General features: G+C 45.3%; 2 protein-coding genes across 2 annotated transcripts; both read right to left on the bottom strand.

Moving 5' to 3' along the window:
* Positions 1 to 1,179: 1,179 nt before the first annotated feature.
* LOC135079576 (poly(U)-binding-splicing factor half pint) lies at positions 1,180 to 19,381 on the bottom strand. Its single transcript, XM_063974229.1, has 10 exons — positions 18,795 to 19,381; positions 18,380 to 18,599; positions 17,447 to 17,650; positions 16,918 to 17,058; positions 16,553 to 16,823; positions 15,280 to 15,450; positions 3,703 to 3,840; positions 2,831 to 3,103; positions 2,088 to 2,208; positions 1,180 to 1,354 (listed from the first exon to the last, which is right to left on the bottom strand). Exons 1-10 carry the CDS (start codon positions 18,946 to 18,948, stop codon positions 1,245 to 1,247), a joined length of 1,803 nt encoding a protein of 600 aa, XP_063830299.1. The 5' UTR covers positions 18,949 to 19,381; the 3' UTR covers positions 1,180 to 1,244.
* LOC135079489 (uncharacterized) lies at positions 6,743 to 14,498 on the bottom strand. Its single transcript, XM_063974146.1, has 3 exons — positions 14,424 to 14,498; positions 7,354 to 8,585; positions 6,743 to 6,825 (listed from the first exon to the last, which is right to left on the bottom strand). The coding sequence occupies exons 1-3, from the start codon at positions 14,465 to 14,467 to the stop codon at positions 6,743 to 6,745; spliced, it is 1,359 nt and encodes a 452-aa protein (XP_063830216.1). The 5' UTR covers positions 14,468 to 14,498.
* Positions 19,382 to 22,035: the final 2,654 nt, after the last annotated feature.

Below are 22,035 nucleotides of genomic sequence, written 5' to 3'. Positions count from 1 at the left end.
TCCTGACACCATCCTGAAAATGGGTTAGGTTCTGAAAAGAACCTAACCCAAGCGCGAGCGCGTGCGCAGCACGCGCGAGCATTTTTGGCGGTAGTGTAATTTTTACCGCCGGGCAGCACCCCCCGCGCCCCGCGCCCGCTGGTGCGCGCACGCGGCGGTTCTCGTTTGTCAGTGGCCGGTTGTCCTTCAAAGCATGTTTTTTATTTTGTTTGAGTTTATCTTTTTCAATAAATTGTGTTCAATAAATAAATAATAAAATGGATATTTCAAAATAAAAAAATGTAGCTAACTCAATTTTGTAGCTTTTGAGGTTGATATTGTATTGTGTTGTATGTGGTACTCACCTAGTGCGAAGAATAACACCGCAGTTCCAAATCCGTGCATTTATTTCCACAAGACGAAGGTAACACACACACACACACATCACACGGTAGGTCTAACTCATAATAATATCTATTCCTTATCACTTATGCGGGCCTTTGTCAACAGCTCATGAAGAAAGAGGAGTCGACAGTTAACAGCGAAGAAAATATTATTATAACACAAAAACGGGAAGATTGAAGCTAATTTATAGCACACGTCACTAACAATGCACAAGCGGGTAGTGAGAAAAAAAGCCGGAACACACTCGACGCGCGGTCGGCGCGGGACAGCTACGGCGACTGGAGAAGTGGAGACGAGGCGCGCTACGCTAGCGACGCGGGATGGGCGCGGCAGCTATCTGTACTAGTGGTCGGTAATAACGATTTTTTCAATCGAATCGACACTACAATATCGATATCCGATGTTAAAAAGTTTGTACTGTGTGACTAGGTTGGTGTACCTTATAAATAAATAAAAATCCATAGTTGTATTTAATTCGGACACTTACAGGAATCTAATCTCATAAAAATAATCATCTTTTTGTGAAATATTTCATTTATTCCCGTCGTCCCCACTGGTGGAAATTCTTTTTATTCCCGTTGTTCCTATCTATCGGAGGAGTGGCGACAACGGGAGCAAATATTTAGTGAGTACGTACTAGGTGGACCGACGATCTGGTAAAGGTCGCGGGAAGAGCCTGGATGCGGGCAGCGCAGGACCGTGCATTGTGGAAAACCTTGGGGGAGGCCTTTGTCCAGCAGTGGACGTCATTTGGCTGAAACGAACGAACGAGAACGTGGGCAGTGAAACGCGCAGTAACAGTGATGGCTTATATTTATTGTCTTAAGTTACGGGAGGCGGGGCGGGGAGCAGTATGAAGGCTAGCCGGAGAGGTCGCCGTGGTCGAAGAGGTCCTGGTCGTAGAGCGCGGCGCGCACGGTGCGGCCGCCGAAGTAGCGGCCGTGCAGCGCGCCCGCCGCCGCGCGCGCCTCTGCAATATACCACATTTAATTCAGTATTCAATTTAATGGAATGAAATAATTTTCATGTCAATCATTAATGTTCACACACATAAAATGTTATAGGCATTACATTGTTTTAAACTTACACGGTCACTACCTCAACAATAACATCATGGTTACTCCGTGATCATGGCGTTTGCAATGCCAAAATATCGGAAACTCGAAATTAAGGTAACATAGTAGCAATCCCATCAATAATAATTATTATTCTGTTATAGGTATTGTTATCGTTTAAACATCAAATATCCTGTATGTATCACGAATTTGAACATTTTCGGTATATTAATTTGCTAATGCTACTGCTCCACCTGCGTTGATGTAAAAATCTTAATGTATTACGCGTTAAATAAGGCATGTGCATAGGCAAGATTTGAGTATAATGCCGTCAAAAGTTGACATGAACTAAAAAAAAAAAGAATTGAATAATTAGGTCGCCAAACAACATTCATTTGTTATGGTGCGTCCACACTGGGGGCGGACTCGTGCGGCAAACTCGACATCCTGCTCACGCAAGAGCAGGGTGAGCAGGATGACCAGCGTGCCGCGCGAGCCCGTTCGCCCAGTGTGGACGCACCATAATTCGACGAATTCATTATCGTAATAGAACGGTTTCCCTCAAAGTCCAAATGCGCTAAGACGCAGGTGGAGCAATAGCATAAAGATGTCAAGCGGCCGGTGACCGGCGAGCGGCGAGGGACGTACCGTCGGGGTCGGCGAACTGCACGAAGATCTTGACGTTGGCGTGCGCGGGGTCGTCGTCCTCGCTCTGGCGCTCGTTGTAGATCACGAGCCGCTCCACGCGGCCCCACTTCGAGCACTCCTCCTGCGGCAAGCAAAACTTACGTCAAAACTATCGCTACCAGATAAAATATTCAAGAAAATTTTACGTCGTACCTCTAAAGCGAAAAATTTTCGATTTCGAATCGTTTGCGTATTCGAATGAGGGTTTTCGCGAATGAAAGATCCGCTAGATGGCGGAACGTGGGTGTGGGGTCTGACTGCTGCGTGATTGGTGGATTTTGACATATGTGTCAATGTCATGTCAAAAATAACCAATCATGCAGCATTTGGACCTCGCGTCTACGTATTGCCATCTGGCGGATTTCTCATTCGCGAAAACCCTCATTGCTATCAAAAAATTTAGTATGATAACTTAAACAGCATCTCTGTGAACGTGACGTAAAGTGAACTAAGTATGAGAAATGTTAGCACGAAACCAATTTGGAGAATCGAGATCGTCACGTTATCGTCGAAATCATAGGTTGGGTATCGAGTTTTGTCCAAAACGCAAACAGTTTGAAGACAAAAGTTTTACGTGGCACCGATCTGCTGAAAATATCGTACAAAGAATTAAAAAAATATTCGTCTCGAAGCACGGGTGACGTCACACGCTCGAGGTGGCGCGCCGACCGCCGGAGACGGAGCCCGGGTGACGTCACACCGACCTGTATCTCGTGGTGCAGCGCGGTGTCGACCTCGTCGGCGGAGACCATGTTGCAGAGCAGCAGCGTGCGCGAGGCGCGGCGCCGCATGAGGCGCTGCATGACGAGGTGGCGCGCCGACTGGCCGGAGATGGACAGCGACTCCTGCTGCTGCAGCGTGTCGGGCGACGCGTCCAGCAGCTTGCGCTGCAGCGCGGCCTGCTGCGTGCCCTCCGCGCCCGCGCCCCCGCCGCCGCCGCCCCCGACCAGCGCCGCCGCGCCCGGATCGGGACCGCCCTGGAACATGTACAAAATGTTGTTAATAGACTCTGCGTTGAATATAACAGGTTCTACGAGGCCACTGGTGCCACCGAAAGTGATCTCCTGCACTACTCCCAAACACAGTATAAAAGGAAACTATACTCCTTTGTGGCGTCTCAACTGTTTGTGTCAGATTGAGCTATGGTAACCGTTTTTTTTCTTTTAGTAAATGGAACATAATTTGCATTTGTAGTAAGTAAGTAGGTACCTACTTATAAGATAAGTCATGTCAATCAAAATTTTACTATTACTGATTATGATTAAATGTCTTTTATGTGTGCATGGAACAGTTCGGTTTTAAGTGTACATATTGTTATGTAACAATGTTGGTACCTAATAAATAAATACTTATTTTTTTCGAAAAACTATTTTCGAATTTACAAATGCTAAGGCAGACGTATTCTGTCAATATACAGCACTTTTTTTTGTTGGCGGGACACGCGGGAAAACTTTTGATTTTGGACCATAAATGTATGAAACGTGGATGATGTCCTTTGACTCTTGAAATCCGGGTTTGGACAAGGATTGAATATAGGAATCGGGCGTCAAATGAATATTGATATGGCGCGACTCACCAGGCGCTGCGAGACGGGCGGCGGCGGGATGACGACGCCGGGCGGCGGGATGACGGCGGGCGGCGGGAGCGCGGCGGGCAGCGCGCCCGGCAGCGGCAACGTGCCGGGGATCGTCGCCGGGAGACCTCCCGCTATGCTCTGGAAATGGACACATTCATTTAGACCTGTAAGCCATTTCAGTAATAGTGTACGGTGTACATATTGTATTACACTCAAATCATTCCGTCAGCAATTCCGCCGTTTGTACGTTCTAATTCCGTTCAATAAATCAGTGCTTTCATCGCATTCATAGCAATCACACGTCATTCTTAGCATTAGCATAACATTGTAATTTACGACATATAGCAATAAACTCTTAACTATCTCAATCTCCAGTATATCATTTAGCATTCTTTAGATGTACTTCTCTCACGGTACAAATAGCTTTGAAAAATAATAGCGTTTGAATCACTTTTTAGCTTATAATAAAAACATTTTAGATTTTCGTTTCGTTCCTTTTCGTTTTTGAATACCACGCTTCATAAAGGAAGACGAGAACGAGTCTGACGCTCATGGCGGCATACAGATGACAGTGCTACAGGTAGAGTAGGGATGTTTCCTAGGTAAATAAGCAAGTTTTTATTAGTCCGTCAGTTAACTTATCAAAAAATACTCGACACGTATTTTTCACTTTTTCAAAGAAATGAAAATTTAAAGAGATAAATCGCGCCATAATTCAAAAGAAAAGGCCCGTGACGTTACCCAAGTAACATTTTACTCCATTTAAGAGTTCACATTTAGTTCCAATGTGTACTTAAAGCATTAGTACAGTTCACTCGTGATGTATAAGCTGTATTATTGCAATTAATTACACCTATACCTGTCTAAGGGACTTATATTAGTGTAGACTAGTGTAGAGTTATACTTTTATACGATTGTTGGTGTTATAATACTCTAACAACTATCCTTTAGTCAGCCATCTGACTAAGAGCATTATAGGAGGGTAGAGATACGGCAACCGCTGTTTAACGGCCTACTTGTACGATGTTATAGAGCTAGCATTTTAATAGAACACACGTGGTCATTTATAAAGCCAAAGGCTGTTATGTTTACTTGTTTTAGACTGTTATACAGCTAGTAGCTGTAGTAGGACTTGTTTGTGATAATTAAAATAACCTTTTTTTACTATCTGTACAAAAGTGTTTCAATGGTTCGCATGTACACTGTAGGCTGTTAAAAGGACTATATGTGTTGTCCATTAACATCAATAGCAGTTTATTTGTCCACAAGTACTACTCTTATTTGCTTTAAGCTGAACACGAATGTGAATGTGATATTCTATTACACATTTCCCCAAGCCTGTTTTTAGTTGTTCATGGTGGTTCTGTACATGATGCAGAGGAAAATATTATGCCTGAACCTGAAATTTCCCTTCAAAATATACCAGATATCAGAGTGTGATGATTGCAGTTCTTGTGATAGTGAATACCATTTTGATTTCTACAATTATTTAACCTTTCGCAAAAAAAAATAAGAACATGGGCTATTGAAAATCGTATTCCTCATTCCGCTTTGAATAAATTGTCAAGCATAATAAACGAATTTAAACCGGGAACACTACCGTCTGATGCTTTAGGTATTCATACTTGACTATTAGTACCTGGGCTAGGCGATTTAACGGACATTAATAATTTTTATTGCGGATCTCTAAAATTTCAGTATTTGAAAGAATTAAAGATACACAATTGACCTGAACTAGGTACATCTTAAAGCTGTACATAAGTTCACATTAGAATAAATTTATAGACATTAGCGCTGTAGTGGTACAAATGTGGAACTTCATATAGATAACAGCATTCTAACAGAACACATGTGAACCTAATATACGCTCACCGCATTAAATTGGAGTTATAACAGTTCACATAGCCGTATTTCATTTCCACCATTTTGTTCTTCATAACCTAAAATATTTACCAAATAAATCTCCAAAATTAATGCAGATTTATCACAAAATTCGCAGATAGAGCGATTGAGTTTTGGTTTCATGTTATAATTAATTACCGTAATATAATTATAATGCCAATCCAATATCAAAAACTGAAAATTGTAGATTTCCTCTCAGCCAGTTTTAAATATTTTAAAATGAATATCGCGTTTTTACAGAGGCGCGTAAATATTTTAGCTGTAAATATGTATACATTTCACGATAAAGTTGCATTCCCAATGGCATTAACATTATTAAGTATTTAAAACCCGTGTTATTATTTGCATAAATGATTATCCGCCCGAGTTGTTTCCCTCTTGGCACTCACGTACAAATACCAAACTAATATTAAAATGTGGAAATAATTTAAGACACACGTGAACTTTAGGTAGCATTGGAGTACTTTTGTCGGACTTTATAACTTTGAAAGCTGTGCATTTAGCCACTTGTTACTCTTTATTGTTCTCACGTACGTTGTATGGTTCACACTGCGTCCCATATAGTGCCGTAAGTCAGCCTTAAGTACGATGTTACTACTTAAACTGCTATTATAATGCTATTATACTGCTAATGTACAGCCATAGTGAACTTAAAGCTGTCTAATTTGTGCCCAAACTGGTTCTATAAAAGCATTATAGCAAGCTATACAGCTCGTATACAGCTGACATACACAGCTTGTGGAGTACATGTGAACGACTATTGAACTCTTAAATGGAGTAAAATGTTACTTGGGTAATGAGTGTTTAAAACTGCAGCACTTTGTGAAGTCGTGCAGTACTTCAACGCACTGTTACGGGGTCCCACCGTGAGAGGGTTTTAAAAAAAACACTTTTAAAACACACAAGGTTATTATTGACTTTAGATACAAATTAATCGTGGGACCCTTGGGCAGCCGTACACTGAGAAGGTTCGGGGCGGACTGGCGAGTCAGGAATCGCGAGCCCGTGAAGCGGGCGAGCTCTTGGAAGGGGAAACCGCTGACGCTGTTTAACGTCAGGAATTCCCTTAACAGATCAGGGACCTAACACCTCCCCCTTTAAGAGGGAAACTCCTAGTTGGAAAAGGAGGTTTCCTGGGTTAAATCCTGGACCTGATACTGGGCAACTGTATGACTTCCTGGTCAAGTCTGTCAAGTTCAATGTCTTGCACTGAAGGTGCCACTGGTGGTGGATTTACGACGGTTCGGGGTTTAGGAAATTTAAGGCTGCTGCCGGGTAGTCGTCTTTTACATATAATGTATATCTTATATATAATGTAGATAATAATAATGATGCTGATAATAATTGTAGTAATCGAGTAATGTGTCCCATATTGGATTATATGTGGTTCTTCGATTATTTTGTTTAATTTTGAGGTAGTCTCCAAAAGTTTATGTTTTTCTTGGTCTAAGTTATCGAGATCTACATTTTGTAGTACAATAGGGGATACTTTACTTATGGATTGATTGAATCTAATTAAGTTACAGCAGGTATCATTAATGAGGTTAAAATCTGGTATGTTAACAGGTGATGTGATGTTGATTGCAATATTTCCGGGTAAAAGAGTCGTGCTACGGCAATAGCCTGTGCAACCACTTGGTATTGAGATGATACCAGTCCCGGAGATACTGGTCTCAAACAGTTTTGTCTTAATACAATCTATAGATATCTTATTGGGTAATGTTTGTACAAATATCCACTTATTATTACTGATAGCTTTCCATATGTCTAGTTTTCCGTATATGAACTTTGTTGCACACTGCACTGGGATTTCACTGATGACCTTGGTCATGAGTTCACTTTCACATGACGGTTTAGCGTCCGACGCGTACACGTTGGTGACGTCACAAACGTAGTCGGTTACCGTGGGGTTTACACATTGATTGAGGTTTTCTAAGTTACAATAGTGCATTTTGTCCTTGGTCATTGCTATAAGCTTTGAACTTGGTATGATCAGGCTAAACGAATCGAGTTTAACAGAATTGTGAGGTGTAGGTAGGGCTATAGCGTGAAATAACATAAATTCCTTAGTTGAAACTAAAGGGATTTGTAGTACAAAAATAATCTTATTATCTATATAATAGCTAGCTATCTTAGAGATATTTAGAATGAAATGGATCGAGCTTAAATCTAATGCAATCGGTAATTTGGAATCATCGGGCAAGTGGCGATAACTTTCGGCAAGCTCTTGATATAACTTACGGGGGTTTAGAATGGATGGATGTAATAAATTCTGGCTACTGAAAAGGATAGCTGCAACTATGTCTTCTATCTGGAATGATAGAAGTAAAATAGCTGTTTCTAATTTTATTAGAATCTGGTCTGCATAATTTCGGATTAGTAATTCGTCGGTTTTAATGGATATGTTCTGTAGACCGAGGGAGAGCTTGTCGATAGCTGTGATTAAGTTAGCTTCATTAATTTTGATCCTGTCCAAAGTTTTGTTAAATGCCGTTATGACTGAAGTGGTGACAAGGATATTTTCTTTCATTAATGCAGCTAGCTTCTTTTGGTCGCCTTGTACAGTTTTTATTGCCTCGTTGTATCTAATGCCGTCATCTTCGTCCAAAGTTCCGAAGATGTGTTTGAGGATTGTTCCGCCTCCCCCTATCCATGCACTCCTTCTACTTCTGTTCTCCAGAAGGTGGGAGATTGACGTGAAATCCTGCACCATGTTATGGTACAGTATTGCCAGAGGTTCCAGCACGCTGTTGCATTCTGACGGTTCTAATGTGCCCATTTGATTACACAATCTTTCGGCGGATTCTATTACTGATTTTATATTTGCTATGTGAGGACTCACGTGTGATATATCTATTGGTATTAAAACATTTAATTGGCCGTTCTTAATTCTAAGTTCCCCTAGGTAGTCGAAATAAAGTCCTGGGCTTGTTCTGATCGGCTGTATATATTCCCGTTTGGCATGGACTTCCAGAGAGGCGCTGAAAGCGAGGTAAGTTAATTAATTATTTGCTAGTTATATTTATGCTACTTGCATGTAATTATTTCTTTAAATTTTATGTTAAATTATATATTTAATTTATTATATTAATATATATATTATTGTTATATATATATATATTTAGTTATACGAATCTACTGCATGTGTGTTTTATCGATGTTTCTTATACTAATTTATTATATTTAATATGTGTATTATACTTCTTCATGTATAATATAATATTGTCTATATCTAGCCTATTATATTTTATCTTAACTAATCCTTATTTTATGATTACAGGTTCCCCTGGACTTCTGCCGGTTTGACCTGATCATAGTGGTGCCTTATATGTCGGCGATTTATTAATAAAGAGAGTGTATTATTTCCGTGAATTTTTACGACTTTGTAGGGGCCCTTCCATAGTGGCGATAGAGCCTTACGGAGTCGGAGGTGATTTTTCAGGTACACGTAATCGCCTACCTTATATTGGACTGGGCGACTGTGCGAGTCGTAATAGGCTTTAGATGTGGTTTTAGATTTTTGGATATGTTCTAGGGCTTTTTCACGTGAGTATTTAAGCCGGTTTTGTAGCATACGAACATATTCGGGATATGTTGTTTGAGAATTGTCGTCGAAGATTGAGTTAGGTATGAATGGCTTTGAGCCGAACATCAACTCGTAAGGAGTGTAATGTGTTGTCGCATGTGTAGCTGTATTATAAGCGAGCATTGCCGTGTATACATAGCGAGGCCAATTATTTTGATCCTCGTTTACATATGATTTTAGGTACTCCTTCAAAGTAGAGTGGCTCCTTTCAAGTGCACCCTGGGTTTGCGGATGATACGGCGAGGACCAGAGTTGTTTGATCTTAAGGAACTCGCAGGTTCTCTTGAAGAGTTCTGACATGAAGTTTGTTCCCTGGTCGGTGAGGATGATTTTGGGGATGCCGAAAATAGAGATATAATGCAGGAGGCACTCACTGGTTTCCTCAGCAGTAGTGCTGCGGATTGGGTAAGCAGAGGAGAACTTTGTGAGGTCATCCTGGATGGTGAGAATGAACCTCAGCTTGGCTGGGCCGGATTCAGGTAAAGGTCCAACGATATCTAGTGATATACGTTGGCAAGGCGCCGTGGATGTGCTGGTAATCTGCATGGGAGCGCGGTTTACTTTCCTGAGGGCCTTGTTCTCCTGGCACTGTTTGCATTGTTTAACATAATTCTCTATGTCTGAGCGCATACCCTTCCAATAGTATTGTTCCTTGATTCTACTAAGCATGCGGGCGGATCCCAAGTGACCTGCTATGGGAATGTCATGATTTTCAAACAGGATTTTCTTAATCTCGCTTGGTGTTGGGTACTGGATGTTATTGTGATAAATATTTACTACAAGGTTCGTATTGTGGAAAAGGTACAAGATGATATTGTAGATTTTAATGAAGGAATGGACTTCGAAAGCGTTTCTGAAGTCTGAGATGGCTATGTCATGCACATCAGTGGCCTCCATGATAGAATCACGGGCCTTCTTGATTGTTCTGAGGATTTCTGGATACGATGCGACGTCGAAGTGATTAACCCTAGTAAAAAGAAGGTAATAGATCTTATTATTTGACTCGTACTTGTAGTAAGAGTAGAGTTCTCTCTCGAAGTTTAGGGATTCGGTTGGGATATCACCCAAAATCTCTTGCAGGTAGGGATTTGATTCGTCCAAATCGATAGATGTGGGAATCAGGATGATTCTGGATGTACTTTTGGTAAGCGCTTCGTTGTGTTCGACAACTTGGGTGTTAAGGATGTTGTCCTTGTTTGTCATGATTTTGAGTAGGTGAGAATAATCCCCGGACAGGAGACTTGGATCAGGTGTGGGTCGAGCAGGTGCTGGTACAGGGGCACCTGGGGAGGAGGTAGGTACCGGGTCGTTTTCCAGTTGGATCGGTTCACTCCCTGGGCTATTGCTGATCGAAGGTAGGTCGTTGTCTTCGAGTAGCCCGATAGAGGGAAGGTCATTGCTATCGATATCAATTGGGCTGAATGGCAGCTGGACATCGAGGTCTTCCAGAGTTATTGGGCTAAAGGCTGGAGAGGTATCTACTGGGAGGTTTCGTTCTGCGGGAGGAGATTGCGTTGGTTCCCCTTCAGGTGTAGGTTCCTCGGTCGGTAGGACAGGGTGAACGGGGAACCGTGACAACGCATCTGCGTTGGTGTTTGTTTTGCCTTTCTTATAGTGGATTTCGTAATCAAATTCTTCCAATTTCAGGCGCCAGCGGATAAGTCTGGAGCCGGGATCCTTGCTGTTGAAGAGCCACTGCAATGGCTTGTGATCGGAAAGAATTTTGAATCGGTTTCCGTAAAGGTAAGGTCGATATATTTTGGTGCCAAAGACTATAGCGAGACATTCCTTTTCCGTGACGCTATAGTTGGACTCTGCCTTGTTTAAGGTGCGGGACGCATAAGCGATTGGGCGATCCTGTCCAATTGGACCTTGCGACAGGATGGCAGAGATTGCGTGGTTGGAGGCATCGCAGGTCAGTAAGAAAGGTTGCGTGAAATCTGGATAGGCCAGAATTGGGGCAGTAACGAGTTTCTCCTTTAGTGTGTCAAAAGCCAGCTGTTGTTCGTTCTGCCATTTGAATGGGACATCCTTTTTTAGTAATGATGTCAGAGGTTTTGCAAGTTTAGAAAAGTTTTCAACAAATCGACGATAATATGAGACAAGCCCTAAGAAGGACTTGATGTCTTTTGGGGACCCAGGAGTTGGGAAGTCGGTGACTGCACGGACCTTGTCGGGATTAGGCTGGACTCCATTTTGGTTGATGATGTGGCCTAGATAGACGACTTCTTTGCGAAGGAACTCACATTTGTCGGGTTGGAGTTTGAGGTTGAAGGCTCGCAGCCGGTCGAACACGCTTTTCAGGTTCTCGCAGTGGGTTTCCAGGTCAAAGCTGTAGATGACAACATCGTCAAGGTAAACGAAGCACCTATGCCCCTGCAGGCCAGAGAGGCAGTTGTTCATGAGCTTCTGGAATGTGGAAGGAGCGTTCTTGAGGCCAAACGGCATCCTGTTAAATTGGAAATGCCCCTGTGGGACAGAAAAAGCGGTTTTGGGTGCATCTTGTGGATCTATGAGGAGTTGATGGAACCCAGAAGTGAGATCCAGGGTACTGAAATACTTGCTTTTCCCCAATTGGTCGAGGATCTCGTGGATCTGAGGTATGGGGTAGGTTTCACCTATCGTTATATTGTTCAGTTTTCTATAATCAATGACGACCCTCCATTTCCTCTTCCCCTGTGAGTCCAGCTTCTTGGGAACAATCCATATAGGAGAGCTCCATGGGGACGAGGAAGGTTCGATGATATTTTGTTTGAGCATTTGGTCAATTTGTGATTCCACTTCTCGTTTATGGCATTCTGGAAACCTGTATGATTTGGTGTGGACTGGGTCATCAGTTGTAGTTTTGATCTTATGGTCCAGTGCAGTGGTAAAGGTTAATTGGTCCTCTGGGAGGTGAAAAATATCCGAGTATTGAGAGCAGAGTTCCGTTATGGCCTCGGTCTCTTCTTTGTTTAAGTGACCGAGTCTGAGGGAGGCTAATACCTCCTTTGTACGTTTAGAAGCGTTTCGTGAAGTACTGGTGGGTGCCTGGATGGCATCGGGATACAGGGGTAGCAAGTGGAAATTCAGGTTGGATTTTACTTTGATTGGGGACTCAGACGTGTTGGCTACTGTGATGTTGATACGTTTGTTTTCCTTTACCTTTACGATGCAGTTGGCCACGAGAAGGGATTCAGAAATGTGCTGGTCTATGATGATCCCTTCCTTAAGATTGGTGTTCTGGATGGTGCATTCAATCACCGATTCGGAGCGGGGAGGGATCAAGTAGACTGGCTCGTGGAAATGGAGTTTTAAATTGACACCTGTTATTTTTATGGTGTCCTTGGTGTAGTCTATACTACAGCCAAATTTGGTGAAAAAGTCAGTACCGAGGATCCCATCGTAGGGTAAGTTTATATTCTTAATAACGTGAAATTTGTGGTGAACGACCTTTTTGTCATTTAACCTGAGTTTCAACGGGAAATGACCTAACGTTGGGGTTGTCGAGTCGCCGGGGTCGATTCCCTTTAAGTTGACCGGTTCCCTAGTGAGTTTCGGGTTTTTCCGGATGCAGGACTCCTTTAATAAGGAGATGGCGGATCCTGAGTCTACCAGGAGTGTAATGGGGATGTCCGCTATTTGTGATTCGATTAGAATATGGGGTAACAACTTCTGCGTTGTGTCGAGATTTATTTCGAAGACTTCGAGATTGGAATTAGACGGGGATACCTCTGTACACGCCCGGTTGCTCGGGATAGAATTGGAAGGTGGTGCTACTGCGCCGATCCGGTTACCCGGAATGAATTTGAGAGGTGGCGTTACTGCGCCGATCCGGTTACCCGGAATGGAATTGAGAGGTGGCGTTATTGCGCCGATCCGGTTGCCCGGAATGGAATTGAGAGGTGGCGTTATTGCGCCGATCCGGTTGCCCGGAATGGAATTGAGAGGTGGCGTTACTGCGCCGATCCGGTTACCCGGAATGGAATTGGAAGGTAAGGCACTCGCTTGGGGCCGGTCACCCGTAGGGTCCTTACGTATTTGGCTGGTGTCGGATTTGGGTTTTTTTTGTGAGGCTGGGCTTCGCGAGACACCGTCGTGAGCCCACTATTCGTTTAAAGCCTCGTCTTGTTCGTAATCGGCCTCGTTTTCCTCGTCCAGTGTTTCCTGGACGTGGAAGGCACGTCGGGGAGCCTGCTGGCTCGTGCTGGATCCCGCGGGAGGCCCGGACGAGGAGGGCTGTTCGCGATTTTTAGAATTAGCATATTGCCTCTTTCGGCAATCTTTGATATCATGTCCCGGGTTTCTACAATACCGACAGAACAAGCCTTGGGAGTTGGAACTTTGATTTTGATTTGGGTTTTGGTTAGACTGTGTGTTATTTTGTCTGTTCCCGTTATTGGGTCGCCTGATGTTGGGTTTGGATTCCTGTTGAGGAATAGTCCTCTTATATATGGATTGTTGAATACGTTCCTCCGAGATGGCCATATTGATGGCTTCGTTAAGCGACTTCGGGGCCTGACACCTAATAATGTTTGATATTCTAGGGAGGAGACCCATCACGAAGTGATGCAGAGCTAGGTCGGACATGGCCGCCGTGCGACCAGCGAGCTCCTTTTGTTTTGAATGGGAGAGAGAGATTTCTGTCAACAGTTGTGACAGGCAGGTCTCCACCCTAAGGGCGAATTGAGAAACGTTTTCAGTTTGGGCCTGGCGGCACTCTTGCAGGTCCATTAATAAATGAGCATAATGTTTTCGTTCAGAGAACTGTGTTTTAAGAAAAGATTTTAATTGGTCCCAAGATTCAAATTCTTTGATGGAGCAGGCCGTTTCGGCCTTGCCCTGAAGCTGGCACAATATGTACTTGAAGAGGATGTCCTTTTGGGACTCCGTGGCCAAGTCATATGCATTGTTACAATTAACTAGAAACGAGTTTAGTGTCTCCCGGTTTCCGTCGTATGGCTTAATGAACTTAAGTAAGATTCCAAGGTCCATTTCGCTGGACATTTTGGGGACCTGGGTTTGTGAACGGGTCTTTCGGACGGAAGTTGGTGAACCAGGGGCCGATCGGCACTCAGCAGGTTGGAACTCCGGGACGTCAATCGATAACGCAGGGATTTCCTCACTCTTGGGAGGTTTTGGCATTATGATTTTAACAATGGATACAAAGAAGGGTTTGTTTTAGCCCTTTGTTACAATTACACACAAAGGATCTAGATATAGCAAACACAGTGAACAATGACCAAGGACTCACTACAATGTTGTTAGCAGCGCGATGTACCCGATGACGTTCGGCATTCTGCAGCGACAATGGAGTGTTGTTCTGGTGCTCGCGCTGCGCTGCGATGAATGGCCCGTTGTGTGGGGCTGCGTAGCTCGGCGCGATAGGTTGCGATGAATGGCTCACTGTGCGGGCTGAGGCGACTCGGCGGGGAAGAACCGCTGCTGCGGTTTGCGATGTTTTGGCGGGAACGAGTATGTAGGCAACAATGGCCCGACGCGCTCTGATGAGATGTACTCGCGCAGGGCAGGGATGAGGCGACGAAGATGGAGAAATTCAATACACACACAGATGGGTTCACAGGGCACGGTTACGATGGTTGTGCACGGCACGGAGATGGTAGTCAGTCCGCAATATAAATGTAACGCGTGACCCGGATAGAAAGCACTGGGGGATGTTCGGATCCCACCGCTGCCACCAAATGTTACGGGGTCCCACCGTGAGAGGGTTTTAAAAAAAACACTTTTAAAACACACAAGGTTATTATTGACTTTAGATACAAATTAATCGTGGGACCCTTGGGCAGCCGTACACTGAGAAGGTTCGGGGCGGACTGGCGAGTCAGGAATCGCGAGCCCGTGAAGCGGGCGAGCTCTTGGAAGGGGAAACCGCTGACGCTGTTTAACGTCAGGAATTCCCTTAACAGATCAGGGACCTAACAGCACCATAACTTTGTAATTATTGTTTGATTGACAATTAAAAATACATAATACGGGTCTAATATTTTTTTGATATGAAAATTAATGGACAAAATTTTTTTTAGAAGCCTATTTTTTTTTTCACAATTTTACACAGCGCCATCTAGCCCTAGAGGAGGAGTTACACTGACCGGCAGCGTGGGCAGCGCGGCAGGCAGCGTGACTGGCAGCGTGGGCAGCGCGGGCAGCGCCACGGGCAGCGCGGCGGCCAGCGAGGGCAGCGCGGCGGCCGGCGACACGCCCAGCGCGTTCAGCTTCGTCAGCCCCAGCGCCACGGCGTTGCTCGCCACCGCGTCCATCGCCTGCAACGCACAGTTACATCGTGTTAGCTTGCATTGTTATAGGTTTCAAGTGATTGACAGGCCTGTGCATTGAGCCAGGCCTGTTCATCTCCGCGAGTTTACATCGAAAATAAAACAAGCGCGATGGCACCTCACAGGATCACTTATCGACAAGGCCTTACATACGAGCGAGCATTGACTCACGCACGCGTATTCTTGTGCAAGAAGGTAGGAAGCTCGAAGTCAGCCCTATGGCTTCGGCGCAGTACCGATCACTGACGTTTGTCAACAAAATGGTGCTCGACTCTTGAGACAAGCTAAACTACACCATATTGTTAATGACATTGAGCATATTTTTTTTTATTACAGTACCTTCGCGAAGTAAACGGCGGAGGCGACGGGCCACTGACCTGTACCTTGGCGGCGACGGCGGCGGCGGTGGGCATGGCGGAGGCGGCACTGACCTGTATCTTGGCGGTGGCGGCGGCGGCAGCGACGGCGGCGGCGGTGGGCACGGCGGAGGCGGCACTGACCTGTATCTTGGCGGTGACGGCGGCGGCGGTGGGCACGGCGGAGGCGGCGGACCACTAACCTGTATCTTGGCGGTGGCGGCGGCGGCGGCGACGGCGGCGGCGGTGGGCACGGCGGAGGCGGCACTGACCTGTATCTTGGCGGTGGCGGCGGCGGCGGCGACGGCGGCGGCGGTGGGCACGGCGGAGGCGGCACTGACCTGTATCTTGGCGGTGGCGGCGGCGGCGGCGACGGCGGCGGCGGTGGGCACGGCGGAGGCGGCACTGACCTGTATCTTGGCGGTGGCGGCGGTGGGCACGGCGGAGGCGGCACTGACCTGTATCTTGGCGGTGGCGGCGGCGGCGGCGACGGCGGCGGCGGTGGGCACGGCGGAGGCGGCACTGACCTGTATCTTGGCGGTGGCGGCGGCGGCGGCGACGGCGGCGGCGGTGGGCACGGCGGAGGCGGCACTGACCTGTATCTTGGCGGTGGCGGCGGCGGCGGCGACGGCGGCGGCGGTGGGCACGGCGGAGGCGGCACTGACCTGTATCTTGGCGGTGGCGGCGGCGGCGGCGACGGCGGCGGCGGTGGGCACGGCGGAGGCGGCACTGACCTGTATCTTGGCGGTGGCGGCGGCGGCGGCGACGGCGGCGGCGGTGGGCATGGCGGAGGCCTGCGGCGGGCCGGCCAGCGCGTTGGGCGGCGTGATGGCGCGGCCGACGCGCAGGTACTGGCCGCCGAGGTCGAACAGGTTCATGGAGGCGATGGCCTCGAGCGCGGCGGGCAGCGTGGCGTACTCGATGAAGCCGTAGCCCTTGTGCTTGTGCGCCGACGCGCCGTACGCCAGCTTGCAGTACGTGATGGGCCCGAACGCCTCGAACACGCTGAAACGTTGCACAATATGTGAGTTAATCACTGGCTCCTTCGAGCGAAGATATCGATGTCATCAAACATAGTTGAGTATCGCGGGGCACTGACTTCTTGATGTCGTCCTCGGTGAGCTCGGGGTGGATGGAGGCGACGTAGATGCGGTTGTACTGCTTGGCCTCCTCCTGGATCTCGTCGATGACGGCCTGCGCCTGCGGCATGTTGGACGGCCGCCCCACCACCTTTATGTTCCTGGGAACAGAGTCCATTCATTACATTATTCATCATTTATTCCTTTATTAGTATTCACTATAAGCACAGTAAAATACCATTCTGTACGGAAAGCAACATTACATAATTATTTGACGAATTAGTTTTTATGAGTCTATATCATTACATGACAAAAACAATAAATAGTATCCAAAAGATCGTTAACTAATTATTATCGGTTATCGTTAATAATAAGAAGGGGCCAATGAATTATAAATATATACTAATGAGAGAAAATAATTGCTTTAACTTTAAACACAAATTGAAGACAGGTTTAAAATTTAATTAATTTCCATACTAAATGTCAATTCAACATGTATTTGCATTTAAGTTTTTGTAATAAGCCCGTCGATGTTTCTGGAGCACTGACCTGCCGCCCAGCATGACGCCGTTCATCTGCTCCAGGCTGAGCTGCGCGGCCTCGGGGATCTCGTACTCCACGAAGGCGAAGCCCTTGTGCTTCTGCGTCACCGGGTCCCACGACATGTTGATGGACTTGATCGGCCCGAACGGCAGGAACGCCTGGCGGATCGTGTCCTCCTTCAGCTCGAACGATATCGACCCCACGTACACCCTGGAGATGGAAAACAATAGTAAATCTGCGATCGTCAAGGACGTTTGAAACGTCGCACGTCAGGGGAATTCAGATCTTTTCAGCTTTCGAGTCACAGGTTCAACCAGCGCGAAGCGGGAGCCTTCAACGGTTATCGCTCTCATCATCGAACATAATATCGCTGTAACATAGTACAGAGTGGCGAGTGGCGACCACGGGCTGGAAGACGTAGCGTGGGCAGGCCTCCTACTAGGTGGACCGACGATCTGGTAAAGGTCGCGGGAGGAGCCTGGATGCGGGCGGCGCAGGACCGTTCATTATGGAAAACCTTGGAGGAGGCCTTTGTCCAGCAGTGGACGTCAAAGTCAAGTCAAAGTCAAAATTATTTATTTGTTTAGACTAATAAATAGTTCTTACAAATCGTCATTTTGCTCTTAAGGAGCCTCTACATGTCTCATAATCTTTTTACCCTACCAGCGCTTCGAGACCAACATTTGGCAAGTGCTGAGAAGAAGCGCCGCAACAAACTCAGTCACCACTGTCTGCCGGTTAATATAAATAAATATAAATAGTAGTAGTAGGTACATTCGATTCAGGAGCAGTTCACTGAATTTACCATGCATTCTTGTATGGTGTATCTTATAAGAATGGGTATACAAGATTGCGTGGTATATTAAACAAGGTAGTGACGTGCTTCATTTGGCTGAAACGAACGAACGAACGATAGTACAGAGGTGTAAGGGTACGCACCGGCACATGAGCGCGAGCGCCTGCTGGCGCTGCACCTGCGTGCGCTGCGAGGCCATCTGCTGCTGCTGGTGCGCCAGCGTCTGCTTCATCAGCACCATCTTGATGCTCTGCTCCATGGCGTACTTCTTGGCGCGCGCCACCGCCTCCGCCTGCTCCGACGACAGCCGCGGCAGCGAGCCGCCCAGGATGGCCGGCAGCGTCGAGCACTTCGCGCCCGGACCTGAGCACGACACGGGACTGTGGTTACGACTGAGAAGATAACGTCAATGTTGTACTCAATTTTATACACATTCAAGCTAAATTCAACAAAAGAAAAAAAATACAGCAAAGAAGATTTTATAATGCTCTCAGACTTTAGGTAAATGCATGTCAAAAACAAAAAATAATTTGGTCGATAACTAACTTTGGCTCTCACCTGTGAACACGTCGCCGACCTGCTGCAGGTCGTAGATCGGAGCGGCCAGAAAGCCTCCTGCAACATACGGGGATACGGTCATCTCGGGTCGCACGCGCAAGTATGCCATTGCGGAGTGGACGCAGTCACACGCACAGCCGTTCGTCTCGCTCATTGCGGCATCTCAACCCAGGCTTTAGCCGGGACGAGTTTGTGATTCATCACATACTTGCTCCTGTCTGACATTCTGAATCCGATCTAGCATCGAACTGTCAAATCTTTCAAACGTTCAAATTTCAAACAGGCAATCGTCCAAATACTGATACGACACTAAAAAAATAAGGCTCGATTATTTTACTAGTCATCGAAAAGCAACATCAAAAAACGTTCGCAAAATATTGGGACTCGTCTCATTTCAACAATTACACCTGATAATCTAGAAGACGGTACGTCGCGATTTCTGGTGAAATAACCGAGCCCCGCTTTCAAGAGTCGCATCAATACCGGGCCGAAACACTCAGGTCCCTGCGGTCATGCCCGTCCACGCTGGCGGAGCAGCCGCGGCCTCTCACGCGCCTGGCGCTCGGGGAACGATGCAATAATGAAGTAGGTACATTGTGACCGGAGGTGCAGCCGGGGCCGGAGTCGCAGGCGGCGCGGCGACGCCTAAGCGCTTAGCAATAACCTAACTTACAAATCTAGCCTGAAACAGAAAGCAGAAACACTGATCACTGAGGACGGTTTCGAGAGAACTAAGAGATAACGTCGGGCCGGGCGCGGCGGGCGGCGCGGCGGCGGCGGCGGGCGGCGGCGGGCTGCGTCTGCAACAGCGAGCACGCGGCGCGTTAGGCCTACTGCGGGGTGAGGCGGGCGCGGGGCCGGCGCGGGCGCGTCTCGTTCACAGTATAGAGCGTCTGTGAGGTGACCGCTCGGATGGATCTGTTACTGTGAACACGAGCCGAGCGCCCGCGCCCGCCCCGCGCCCGGGTGCGTCTGACCTGGCGGAGCGCGAGCGGCGGCGGGACTCACCTGCGCTGGCCGGCGCCGGCAGCGGCGGCTGCAGCATGCTCGTGTCGCCTCCCTGCAACTGAACCCTTCCACGTTTAACATGGTCTACAGTAGCCGGCTCAACAACATTGGTGTAATTTATCAATGACAGTTGGACTACACCCGTGCACGAGTCTCATTAATATGATGTTTTGGTTTCGTTTCTTGTTTAATAGTTAATGGAAAATTAGCAATCGAATAGAAAATAATACATAACAATTCCGGCAGAATGTACCAGATCTTGCTAGATAGGTACTAAATAATGGCAAAAAATCACAGTGTAACACTATAAGTAGTACAAATATTATCATGGGGTATGTCACAATGAAAGTTCCTGTTAGCATTTCCAGTCTTAAATTATTCTAGAGATAAATTCATTTCACAGTCTACTGTCTGTGGAGATGATAATTTTGAAAATTTCAACACAATATTTACAGTATCTTTAAAACGGAATTATTAATGCGGAGTAAATAAATTAACTTGAACAAAATTGCTTGATAGTCAATCCACAATTTGTAGTGTACAAGTACCTTAACATTGCAAAAAGAAATGCTGTGTCCTGTAATTGAGGTCATATACGCATCATGTGTTAAACCATGTTAAAATGTATGAACTGTATATGTTGTGACTTTCTTAGTGTACCCACCTAATAAATAAATAAACAAACTCCAAGTGGTCACATAATACTGCGTAAGAATTAATTATCATTGTCTCGCAGGGCTAGAAAGCTTCATTATTATAGAACTTCAATAAACTTTCAAACAAATCATATGCCTGCTTCTAGTCATAAAAATTTAAAAATTATTATAAGGAACTGATTGTCGTCATGTAACATTTGCAAGCATGCAAATTGATAGTAGCCAACGTGTTACACAAGTGTTTACATAACACGATGGTAGAGGAAGGGAGGGTTGGTCCTCAAGCAGTGAGGTTAGTTACGTTTTGAGAATATAATATACATAGCAATATTAGAGATGTAACAAAAGCACTGTATTATGAGAAAATACCATGGTCACACATTTTCATCTTTCTCTATAGGTACAATTTTACACATTTACATCTAGTTGGTTGCACCTTTATAGCTGCATTTCATATCAGGATTTATGATTTCCATTATTGAAGCTTATTCATGCTAATTAGCATGTTATGTCTTTGTATAGCATGTTAACTGAATGCAGAGAGGTTTTACTGACCTCATTGCTTTCATACAGTACAAAATTGCTGTAATTAGGCAGATTTACTAAATGCCTATACATTTTAGTTTCTTTTACTTGCACTAGGATATTATTAAAACAATACATTTTCTCATGTTGATTATTCAACTATACGTAAGAAACAACGGCTTTTAGTATAATAAAATATTTTAACGCAGGTTAAGCAAACATATTATTAAGGGTGGATTTGACCAAACAAGAGTAAATATTCATCTCAGAATAAATCTTCAGTTTTGACATATTTCCCATACTGAAACTGTCAACGTGCCAGTTATACCAGGACTTATTCTCGGATAAAAGTTTGGTCAAATCGAGTCTAAAGAAATGTTTGGGGAATCTGTAGGTAAAATCAGGCAATGTGACCCAAGCCTTTTGCACTGACAAAGGACTCGACTTGGTCACATTGTCATGGATCAGTATCCATGATGTTTTAAGGCAGTGAAATGGTAAAAGAATATAAATACAATAAAAGCACTTTTTAAAAGCTGTATGTAATCAAATCAGCAACAGATCACGTCATAGTATGTGTTTAAATAATACCACAATGCAGATAATGGGCCCGTTTGCTTATTAATTTGAGTGTGTTTAACCGATAGGTACGTAATTAATAGCTTATTATGAGACTTAAGCATAGGTTATATACGAATATTATGAAATAAAATGATGTTATGTTGTATCTATGTAGATACAATTCAACAAACTTGTTACAAACGGGCTTAGATTAATAAAACCAAACGGGTTTGTAAGTTAAAGAAAGAAGTCATGTAGTAGGGCAAATAGAAGTAGGTAATAGGTACATGGGATTTAGCAACGTGAAAAGGTTATATTGCGAGAAAATATTATGGTCACACAATAATCTAAGCACACAATCCTAAACGCTTTCAAAATCACCTGGCGGACTTACCAATTCCATAATTTTGTGTGTCACTGAATAAGGTAACGCGATAACTAAACTAGAAACTATAATGATTACTATAAAAAAAATAGCACGGAATATTGAT

Source organism: Ostrinia nubilalis, chromosome 16, assembly GCF_963855985.1.
Source record: "Ostrinia nubilalis chromosome 16, ilOstNubi1.1, whole genome shotgun sequence".
In the NCBI taxonomy this organism is placed as follows: domain Eukaryota; kingdom Metazoa; phylum Arthropoda; class Insecta; order Lepidoptera; family Crambidae; genus Ostrinia; species Ostrinia nubilalis.
The sequence above is the reverse complement of the archived record's forward strand: the minus strand, read 5'-3'. Positions and strand labels throughout refer to the sequence as shown.